Source organism: Hippopotamus amphibius, chromosome 14, assembly GCF_030028045.1.
Source record: "Hippopotamus amphibius kiboko isolate mHipAmp2 chromosome 14, mHipAmp2.hap2, whole genome shotgun sequence".
Taxonomy (NCBI): domain Eukaryota; kingdom Metazoa; phylum Chordata; class Mammalia; order Artiodactyla; family Hippopotamidae; genus Hippopotamus; species Hippopotamus amphibius.
In genome coordinates this window covers 66,698,687-66,710,557 of record NC_080199.1, presented here as the reverse complement: position 1 = coordinate 66,710,557, position 11,871 = coordinate 66,698,687, and the positions used below count along the sequence as shown (strand labels likewise).

General features: G+C 47.1%; 1 protein-coding gene across 1 annotated transcript in view; it reads left to right on the top strand.

The window, feature by feature from the left end:
- The first annotated feature begins 2,384 nt into the window (after positions 1-2,384).
- Positions 2,385-11,871, top strand: part of FREM2 (FRAS1 related extracellular matrix 2) — a 147,334-nt gene continuing 137,847 nt past the window's right edge. Inside the window, exon 1 of the mRNA XM_057707553.1 lies at positions 2,385-7,563. Within this exon, the coding sequence (XP_057563536.1) occupies positions 2,385-7,563 (5,179 nt within the window). The remainder of the gene's footprint in view (positions 7,564-11,871) is intronic.

The following is an 11,871-nucleotide window of genomic DNA, read 5'->3' as shown; positions in this document are numbered from 1 at the left end:
TCTTATCATTGCTTGCAAGTCAAACAGAGCTGGACTTTAAAAGGAAGAAAGGAAACCCCTGGAGCCATTGGGAAGCATCAGGGGTCAGGATAATGGTCTCCTTCTGATCAGAACATACCCAGAGTCACCGAGGCTGAATAAGGACGACTGGGTTCCCAGTTGACATTTTTCAATCAGGACACATAACCGGAATTTGAAATGCAAGATATAAAGAACCATATTCTGAAATTGATGTCCTATTTCACTTGTCATCTTCCCATTTGTTTTGTTTGTGAACAGGACATAATAGATTTTTTTCCCTTGTCACTACAACTTGAATTCTGTATGTAATAATAAATAAGCACACCAAATTATAAAATAATAATGCCCAAAGCAGACTGGAAATTGATGAAGAGTTGGTTGGGGATCTTCTCATACATTTAAAAGATTGGTCACAACACTTCTGTGTTCCTGGATGTTCATTTTGTACTAAATTGTGAAATGTATGTATCAATTGTAAGTGGGAGTTCAAAGTTCCCTAAAAGTACAACATGTATAGAATAAGCTGAAATATATTCAATTAACTAAATGTTACTTGTTTGGATAAGTGGCTCACTTAAATTAATCTCTTTCTCCCTCTCAGACTCCCAGGGGCATACACTGCCCAGTGGGCTTTCTGGAGCAGACTCTGACATCTCTCAGCACAATACTTCCTTACAGAGCTTGTGCTGTCGCCTGGAAAATAGCTCTCAGTGCTTCAGTCAAAATCCTAAACTGGAGGAGCTCAGGATAAAGACACAAAAGGGTTAAAGGGATGCTTCTCACTGAAATGTACCCATATATGCGTCTTACATCTTCAATTTGGATTGAAAAGTAAAAGGGAATAATACTGTCTTACACTCCTTTTTTTTCCCCCCAAATCTAAAATACCTTCAAGCAGGAAAGGGCAGGAATACCATTATTTTAATTTTATATTCCAATTAATTATCTGATTTGTATTATTGGAGAGAAAAGAACATGACCCAAAAGAAAATATTTTGCCCAGGATAAGCAAGACTGCTTAAAGAACTAATCTGAAAATGGTAGCACTTTAATGTAAGGGTTTTGGGGGGAGGGGGAGGGTAGTTACGGGGATGGGGGAGCAGTTAGAAAACCTTTCAGAAAGGGAATCTACACACTTCTGAAACCGGACAAACACAAGGTGGCAGGCAGAGCTCGAGTCTGACTTCAAAACCGAAAAACTTAAGGGAGCTAACCTATTTTAGTTCTCCCTCCGGATATTTATCAATTCCCTTGGCATGCCAAGAAATGCGATGCTGACAAGCGGGTTTAGTTTGTCCTTGGTCTAATTACTGCGAGGAGAACAGGAACGTCTCCAACGACAGCTACCCCAAGAGCGGCGGCTTTGGAAGAGCCTGGGGCTACATTCCCTAGAACTTATCCTTTGGTGCCACTCTAGCGATTCCAATCTGACTGCATTTCTCACACATTCCAAGTGCCCCTTTTCCCTTTTACTCTGCAATTTGGTTGCAAAGGAGGGGCTTGGTCAAACCTCACCCATCCGAGAACTGTACTCACTGTAATTTCCGAGGAGACAGCAGGGGGCGGGGACGAGGAGGGGCGCAACCTCCTCTAGAGTGGCTTTTAATTCCAGCGTTCCTTCTTATGCAAATTTGCCCCAGAGTTTCTCCCTAAACTGCACTGGGTTTTGATTCAAATTCAAGCCAAGTTGTGTCTAACTTTCCTCTCGGGTTTGCACGTTTCGGTGAGAAAGAAGCATTCCCTGCGCGGGATCCCATTGGACTGGGGGGCGGGGGGGAGCTACAATGGGGTATTCCTGGATCGCAGGAGGCTGAAGAGGTGAATCTAGCTCGGCGGCGTAATCCGGCTCGGCTGCAGGAGCCCCAACCCTAGCGGCCCAGAGCAGAGCTGCTCCCCTCTCTTCCAGGACAACCTGTTGCGCGTTCTCTCTGCTCCCCTGCGCGCGGTTTCCCCGCCTCCGCCCCTGGGAGCTGATTGGCAGAAGTCGCTACCCAACCCTCGTCTCGGGGCCTCCTCCCGGGACGCATGATTGGCCTCCTGGGAGGACTGGAGTAAGGGGGTGCGAGGGGAGGGATTTCCCTCAAAGCTCAGGGTCCCGGGACCTGGGAAGGAGGAGTGCCGGGATTCAGTCCTCCGCGCGCCGCGGAGCTGGGCCGGCCGGGAAGGTTTAGCCTCCCCTGCAGCTCCAGCCTGGACCGCGCCTGGACTTTCCCATCCTCTGGTCCAGCCTCGGCTACAGCAGGACCCCGCGGGCGCCGTGAAGAGTTCCTGCACTTTCTGGAGGGCTCTCTTACCACCTGCCCCGGACTGGGACTGCAGGCTGCGCTCTCAGGGCGACCCGTCCGAGCCCTACCATCAGGACCATGCCCCCAGCCCGGACCCCCGGGATCGCCGCCCGCGCGCGCCGCGCAGCCAGCCTCACCAGCTCTCAACCGTTGCCTCCGCCGCCGCCGCGGCTGCCGCTGCTGCCGCTGCTTCTCCTGTCACTGGTAAGCCGCGTCCGGGCACAGCCCCCTGACCCCGGCCGGGCGTTGCTGTCCCCGGATCTCGCGGGGGTTGCAGGGGTCCCCGCCGAAGAGGCCATAGTGCTGGCGAACCGTGGGCTCCGGGTGCCCTTCGGCCGCGAGGTCTGGGTGGATCCGTTGCAGGACCTGGTGCTGCAGGTGCAGCCGGGGGATCGCTGCGCAGTGACCGTGCTGGACAACGATGCGCTGGCCCAGCGGCCCGGCCGGCTGAGTCCCAAGCGCTTCCCGTGCGACTTCGGCGCTGGAGAGGTGCGCTACTCGCACCTGGGCGCGCGCAGCCCGTCGCGGGATCGAGTCCGGCTGCAACTGCGCTACGACGCGCCGGGAGGGGCGGCAGTGCTACCCTTGGTGCTGGAGGTGGAGGTGGTCTTCACCCAACTGGAGGTTGTCACTCGGAACTTGCCCCTGGTCGTGGAGGAGCTGCTGGGGAGCAGCAATGCCCTGGACGCGCGGACCCTGGAATTCGCCTACCAGCCCGAGACTGAGGAGTGTCGCGTGGGCATCGTGTCTGGCTTGGGCGCGCTGCCTCGCTACGGGGAACTCCTTCACTACCCGCAAGTCCCCGGACGTGCCAGCGAGGGGGGAACCCAGGAGCCGCTCCTGATGGACTGCAAAGCTTTCCAGGAACTAGGCGTGCGATACCGCCACACAGCCCCTAGTCGTTCTCCAAACAGGGACTGGGTGCCCATGGTGGTGGAGCTGCGCTCACGAGGGTCTCCTGTGGGCAGCCCTGCTTTGAAACGCGAGCACTTCCACGTGTTGGTGAGAATCCGAGGAGGGGCTGAGAACACTGCACCCAAGCCCAGTTTTGTGGCCATGATGATGATGGAGGTGGACCAGTTTGTACTGACTGCCTTGACGCCAGACATGCTGGCCGCTGAGGATGCTGAGTCCACCCCCGACTTGTTGATCTTCAATCTCACCTCTCCCTTCCAGCCTGGCCAGGGCTACCTGGTGAGTACCGATGATCGCAGTCTACCCCTCTCCTCCTTCACTCAGAGGGATCTGCACCTCCTGAAGATTGCCTACCAGCCCCCTTCTGAGGACTCTGACCAGGAGCGTCTCTTTGAACTGGAGCTGGAGGTAGTGGACCCAGAAGGAGCAGCCTCAGATGCTTTTGCCTTCATGGTGGTGGTGAAGCCCATGAACACACTAGCTCCAGTGGTCACGCGGAACACTGGTCTCATTCTCTATGAGGGCCAGTCGCGGCCCCTCACCGGCCCTGCAGGCAGTGGACCTCAAAACCTGGTCATCAGCGATGAGGATGACCTAGAGGCAGTACAGCTGGAGGTGGTGGCCGGGCTCCGGCATGGTCACCTGGTCCTTCTGGGTACCTCCAGTGGCAACTCTGCCCCTAAGACCTTTACGGTAGCTGAGCTAGCAGCCGGCCAAGTGGTCTACCATCACGATGACAAAGATGGCTCACTAAGTGACAACCTCGTGCTTCGAATGGTGGATGGAGGACGCAGGCACCAGGTGCAGTTCCTGTTCCCTATCACCTTAGTGCCTGTGGATGACCAGCCACCAGTGCTCAATGCCAACACGGGGCTGACACTGGCAGAGGGTGACACCGTGCCCATCCTGCCCCAAGTGCTAAGTGCAACTGACATGGACTCAGAAGACTCTCTGCTGCTTTTTGTGCTAGAGTCGCCCTCCTCAGCTACAGGGCATCTGCTTCTCCGTCAAACCCACCCTCCCCGGGAGGAAGAGACGCTGATCAGGGGGCCTTGGAGAAAACAGGGAGCGTTCTATGAGAAAACAGTGACAGAGTGGCGGCAGCGAGACATAACAGAGGGGAGGCTTTTCTACAGGCACTCTGGGCCCCACAGTCCTGGGCCAATAATGGACCAGTTCACATTTCGAGTCCAGGATGACCATGACCCCCCTAACCGGTCTGGGCCACAGAGGTTCGTGATACGCATTCATCCGGTGGATCGCCTCCCTCCAGAGTTGGGCAGTGGCTGCCCCCTTCGGATGGTAGTGCAAGAATCCCAGCTCACACCGCTGAGGAAGAAGTGGCTGTGCTACACTGACCTGGACACAGACGACCGAGAACTCCGCTACACAGTGACACAGCCCCCAATGGACACAGATGAAAACCACTCCCCAGCCCCACTGGGCACCTTGGTCCTGACGGACAACCCTTCAGTGGTGGTGGCCCGTTTTACACAAGCCCAGGTCAACCACCATAAAATTGCTTACAGACCTCCAGATCAGGAACTGGGAGTGGCTGCCCGAGTGGCCCAGTTCCAATTCCAGGTGGAGGACCAAGCTGGGAATGTGGCTCCAGGCACCTTCACGCTTTACTTGCAGCCAGTGGACAACCAGCCACCTGAGATCCTCAACACCGGCTTCACTATTCAGGAGAAGGGCCACCACATCCTGAGTGAGTCTGAGCTGAGTGTGAATGATATAGACACTGATGTGGCCCACATCACTTTCACTCTCACACAGGCACCCAGACATGGCCACATGAGGATGTCTGGACAGACACTGCGTGTAGGTGGGATTTTCCACTTAGAGGACATAAAACAGGGTCGGATTTCCTATGCCCATAACGGGGATGTGTCTTTGACTGATAGCTGCTCCTTGGAGGTCAGCGACAGACACCACGTGGTGCCCATCACTCTCCGAGTGAATGTCCGGCCAGGGGACGATGAGGTACCCATGCTGAGCCTTCCTGCAGGCACTCTGGGGTCCTATCTAGACGTTTTGGAAAATGGGGCTACTGAAATCACTGCCAGTGTTATCAAGGGGACCAGTGAGGACACTGAAGATTTGATGTTGACTTTCCTCTTGGAAGATCCACCCTTATACGGAGAAATCCTGGTCAATGGAGTTCCAGCAGAGCAGTTTACCCAAAGGGACATCTTGGAGGGCTCTGTCGTTTACGCCCACACTAGCGGGGAGATCGGTCTATTGCCCAAAGCGGACTCTTTCAACCTGAGTCTGTCGGATATGTCTCAAGAATGGAGAATAGGTGGTAATACCATCCAAGGAGTTACTGTGTGGGTGACCATCCTCCCTGTTGACAGCCAGGCCCCAGAAATTTCTGTAGGCGAACATTTTATAGTGACGGAAGGTGATAAAAGTGTTATCACCTCGATGCACATAAGTGCTGAAGATATTGATTCCCTCAATGACGACATCTTGTGCACCATTGTTATTCAGCCCACCTCAGGTTACGTGGAGAACATCTCTCCAGCCCCAGGCTCGGAAAAATCAAGAGCAGGAATCGCCATAAGTGCTTTCACTCTGAAAGATCTCAGGCAGGGTCACATAAACTACATCCAGAGTGTCCATAAAGGAGTAGAACCGGTGGAGGACAGATTCATATTTCGTTGTTCTGATGGCATTAACTTCTCAGAGAGACACTTTTTCCCCATCATAATCATTCCCACCAATGACGAACAGCCAGAGATATTTACGAGAGAATTCATGGTGATGGAAGGCATGAGTCTGGTGGTCGACACGCCCATCCTCAATGCAGCTGATGCTGATGTCCCCCCAGATGCTTTAACTTTCACTGTCACCAAGTTTCCTACCCACGGTCACATCATGAACCAGCTGATAAATGGCACGGTTTTGGTTGAAAGCTTCACCTTGGACCAGATCATAGAGAGTTCCAGCATTATTTACGAGCACGATGACTCTGAGACCCAGGAAGACAGTTTCATGATTAAACTGACAGATGGTAAGCACTCTGTGGAGAAGCTGGTCCTCATCGTGGTTATTCCTGTTGACGATGAGACCCCCCGGATGGCCATCAATAACGGACTGGAAGTAGAAATCGGGGAAACCAAAATTATCAACAACAAAATATTAATGGCAACTGACTTAGATTCTGAAGACAAATCCTTGGTTTATATTATTCGTTATGGGCCAGGACATGGCTTATTACAGAGACAAAAACCCACAGGTGTCTTTGAAAATATCACACTGGGCATGAATTTTACCCAGGATGAAGTGGACAGAAACTTAATTCAGTACGTCCATTTTGGGCAAGAGGGCATTCGCGATCTGATTAAATTTGATGTGACTGACGGAATAAATGCCCTCATCGATCGCTACTTTTATGTGTCTATTGGGAGCCTTGACATTGTCTTCCCTGATGTGATAAGTAAGGGAGTGTCCTTGAAAGAAGGTGGTAAGGTCACCCTCACAACAGACCTACTAAGCACTAGTGACTTGAACAGTCCTGACGAAAACTTAGTTTTTACCATCACCAGGGCTCCCATGAGAGGTCACTTAGAATGCACAGACCAACCTGGAGTGTCCATCACATCTTTCACTCAGCTCCAACTGGCTGGCAACAAAATCTACTACATCCACACAGCTGATGACGAGGTGAAGATGGACAGCTTTGAGTTTCAAGTCACTGACGGACGGAACCCCGTCTTCCGGACGTTCCGTATCTCCATCAGTGATGTGGACAACAAAAAACCAGTGGTCACCATCCATAACCTCCTTGTCAGCGAAGGTGAAAACAAGCTGATTACCCCCTTTGAACTCACTGTGGAAGACAGAGATACTCCAGACAAACTCTTGAAATTCACTATCACCCAGATGCCTGTTCACGGTCAACTCCTATTCAACAATACCAGACCCGCCATGATTTTTACCAAGCAAGACTTGAATGAAAACTTAATCAGCTACAGACATGATGGCACCGAGTCAAGTGAAGACAGCTTCTCCTTCACAGTGACTGACGGTTCCCATACAGAGTTCTATCTTTTCCCTGATACAGTATTTGAAACAAGAAGACCCCAAGTGATGAAGATCCAGGTCTTAGCTGTTGACAACAGTGTCCCCCAAATTGCAGTGAACAAAGGGGCTTCTACTCTTCGCACTCTGGCCACAGGCCACTTGGGGTTCGTGATCACAAGCAAAGTATTGAGAGTGGAGGACAGAGACAGCTTACATCTGTCTCTTAGGTTTATGGTGACGGAGATCCCTCGACATGGTTATCTCCTCAACCTGGGCCAAGGCAACCACAGTGTGACTCAGTTTACACAAGGTATGGTTCACTTTTCTTTCTTTATAATCAGAGGGCACTCCAAGTCTTATTTCTTGATATATGGCTGTCACTGAGAACTTCGTTAGTAGGGCATCAAATTAGAGTCCAAGGGAAGGGGAAAAAAGGAAGATAAAGGGGTGGGGAAATACAGGGACTCTTTCCTGGGAGAACAGGTCCTTTCTTGCCATATGTCCCACTGCAGGGACCTTCATTAGAAGAAGTGTTGTATTTTAAAAAGACAAGCGAAACTGTCAAAGGAGGAGCTTGACTTTGGTGAATTAAATTTAAAGCAGGCTTTTCAGTTCTGCTCTGTTAGCCACACCTCTCCTCTGAGCAGCCTGTTTTATATGCTGCAGACAGTTCACAAAGCATGTTAGCATCTTAGAGAAAGATGTGCTTTCTAAATTCTGTGTATCCACTTCTTGTTATTACCACCTACCATCCAAATAGAGCCTTCACATTTATCTTATTTCGATTGCGTTTTGAGAGGATTTGTTCTAAGACTGGTATAATTGTCAGAAACTTTGTAACAAACATAAAAATATGTATTTAAATTTACTTTGTAGATTTTATAATTTTTATAAGATTTTACGACTCAGGCTAACAACTGTCCAAAGACATAAGAGGTAAACACCTCTCTAGATTTAGAATGACTATATGTACAAGGCATGCTACCACAATCCACACAAGAAAAGAAAGTATACTTAATGATGCATAAGAAGACAATAAGTCCATCACCAAAATATACATCTGCTTCATTGCTAAGAACCTGAAGATATGTTCACAAGATTAGTAGTAGAAGGAGGGAATTATTTTCTCATTTCAAGCCTCCTCTCTCCCCTGTTTCAGACACAATAACACACACCGTTGCCTAAATCATCTGCATTCTTGAAACTAAAGCATTTTTGTAACCTCAATTTTCTTTGTGTGTGGACAGAATCCGAGACAGGAAGGGCAGGTGACCTGCACAGAGTTACTCAGTGACTAAAGGGAGAAGCCCATTCAATCTGCTGGCTTGGGAGTTCGAGCTCTGTTTTCTAGAACGTGCGACTTTCATTACAAAGAGCTCTGGGTTGCTTTCATGAAAATCTCACCCTTGTCAGAATGGAAACCAGATCTATTCTCTGCCTGCTCTGTGGGTAGAATGGAGTTAAAACCCAGGGCTTCCCCGGGGGAGTGTTCTTTTCCTGCAACAGTGCTGTGCTCTTAGATAACAAATGCTTTAATGAACATGGATGTCGCAAAGTGTAGTGTTAAAGTAAACTGCCTCTCTGTTTTAGGTGCTGGCAAATAGCCCTACACTCGAACCTACTGATTCTTGGCTGAAAGCCTGAATGTATCCTAGGGCCTGCAGGGACAGGAAACCTTCAGAGTGCCAAGTGTCATGCCAGCCCAGCAGGAAACTTTTGTGTGAAGGCTTTCTGAGGATAGACATGCATGCAATCGTAGACTGGTTTATTTCCATAGAAAGTAAAGAGGACGAAAGAATATCGAAAGGATATTGTTTAGAGCATCGAAAATGTGACTTCAAACGACTCCTCTGCTCAGAAAAAAGAATCTGATTTTAGAGATTTTTTTTTTAAAGAAAGAATTTCTGAATGAAAATAGGCAAATGATTTCAGTTAAATTCTATGGACCAAATCCAACAGCTCAAAATATTGGAATATTATTTCCTAAAAATTGAGCCGTAAAATGATACTATTTCATTACAGGCTGTTTCTCCATCTGTCACTGACTTGGAGTCACCGTGATTACTTTGTATGGTCATTTATAAATATAGAGTAGCTGTGAGTTTATTATAAAAAGTGAAGATGAGTTTTTAAGATTACATTACGTTCCAGTAAAGAACCCAAATATTGACTAGGAAAATTGTTGGTATTTAATCACGCAGGGCTCATTTCAACAAGTAAAGACTGGAGTTTGGTTCACAGGAGTTATTTATGAGATTAGAGAAAATGGAGAAAGCTCCATCATAGAACCACCATGGCTACTCTTGCAGTAGAGGAAGTAAAAGCAGTGTCTAACTTGAGGGCCGTGCTGTCTTCTTCTTTGTTTTTGTTTTATCACGAAGGGATCAGCTGGGCTATATTTTGATGGATTTTCAATGCATTGAATTAAGTCCATGTAGCATGTACAGCTTGGGAAGGTTATTGCCAAATAGATTGACTAAATGGTCCCTAGGAGAAAAAAAATTATTTCTGAAACTTATTGAATTTCACAACTAGGAAAAGTAAACAGGGTAGAATTAGACAAACTAGGCAAATGATTCAGTTATTTCAAATTTCACTCTTTGTCAAGGTGCCCCTCCCTGCTTTCTCCATCCCAGGTCTAAAGCACTTGTCTCAAGTACCTGGATTTTTTTCTCTACGATAAATACCTAATAATACCTTGTGGGAGATAATTCAGAAATCACTTTCAGAAATTTCCCAAAGATGGCCAGGGATTGGCTCCCAGGAATGTTAATGAATTTTGAATTAAAAAAAAAAAAAAGACCATGGAATGATTGTGTAGATAAACTGAAATAAATTTGGTGCATGTTTAACAACGAGAAGAAAATCTACTTAATTGTTAGATGTTTACTTAAAGAAGATAACATTTGGGCTATTAGGTTTTTATCTTCCTAGTACTTCACCTTAGGAAGCAGTGTTTATATGTATATTTATAATGTTTGTTATTTTTAGAGGTACCTGAAGAATAAGTGTTCTGATCAAAATCTTTACTTACTTGAGATTTTTTAAAAGCCTCTCCCCCCATTGAACAATGCTTTATTAACAGAATGATGAAAAGGGTTTTAGTTTGTTTCATCTAATCAGTAGCTCCGGTCTAACTTGGAGGGAAATTTTGACCCTTGAATGTCTTAGAATTGAATTCATGTTCTCATTACTTTAAAAAGTTCTTAAAAATCAGTCTTGATGTGGTCATTAATTTCAATGAAACTATCTCCCAGATACTATAGTTTTTGTTTAGAAAACATTGATACAGGGATTGGGTAAGTTTTATTTTTCTTATAGTAGAGCCTTCAGATTTTCTTATAGAATTAAAGACAAAATGGGGACACTGGACAAAGGTCTTCCCCACACGACCAGAGGATGTTGTCTTTATGCTAAGGACCTATAGAAGTCAGACCAGAGTTCACTTCATTCCTTAACTGATCATTTAAAGGTTGTAAAAGTTAAGAGTTGTAAGAGTAAACAGGTAAAGAGCAGTGCAGAGGGCTTCACTGCTCACCCCTGCAGGATTGAAGCAAGAGATGCAAGCGTGGACCACCAGACCTCCAGGCTCTTTCATTTTAGATTAAGAAACATTTGAGCCTTTACTGAATGTAAGATCCTGAACAAAGGACTGTGGAAACAGAAAACAGATTGAAACCAGAAATTTTCAATCTTCTGCAAAAGGTAGTCATTGCAGAAAGAGGCAGAATTGGGAGAAATTATAGTAGAGTTAGAGATGAAATGTTAAGGGAGAACAACTTGACCTTGCTTCCTCTTTAGGTATCTCTATTAACAAGAAGGTAAGACAAATATTGTATGCTAACTCACATATACGGAATCTAAAAATGGTACTGATGAACTCAGTGACAAGAACAAGGATGCAGGTGCAGAGAATGGACTGGAGAACTCAAGGTTTGGGGGGGCGGGGGATGAAGGGGAAGCTGAGACAAAGCGAGAGAGTAGCACAGACATATATATACTACCAACTGTAAAATAGATAGCCAGTGGGAAGTTGTTGTATAACAAAGGGAGTCCAACTCGAGGATGGAAGATGCCTTAGAGGACTGGGACAGGGAGAGTGGGGGGGACTCGAGGGAGGATGGGGGGGAGAGTCGAGGGAGGGAGGGAATATGGGGATATGTGTATAAAAACAGATGATTGAACTTGGTGTACCCCCCCAAAAATAATAAATAAATAAAATAAAAAAAAAAGGCAAGAAGGTACCGTTACTACTAAATCAGATTTTCCCCCCCTCAAATGTCTGTAAGCAAGTCACCTTTCAAAACTGTGTGAGCCAAGGTAGATCATATGTTTCACATCTATAAAGTGGAGCTACAGAAATTCATGGAGTAATTTGTCAATTCTCATACTTTGCATCACTTGTTACTATTCCTTTCATAAAATCCTTTTCTTATATGTGATGCCTTTAAACTCCATAACATGGACTTATTAGAGATCTTAGGAGGTGAATAAACCACACATGAGACAAATATCGCACACCATTGCTGAAGCAATTTTTAGCTGTGATCTTGGTTTTATGTAACCTTGGAAATAACTACTTTCTGATCAGCCCAGATCCAATAGAGGTCTACCCTGA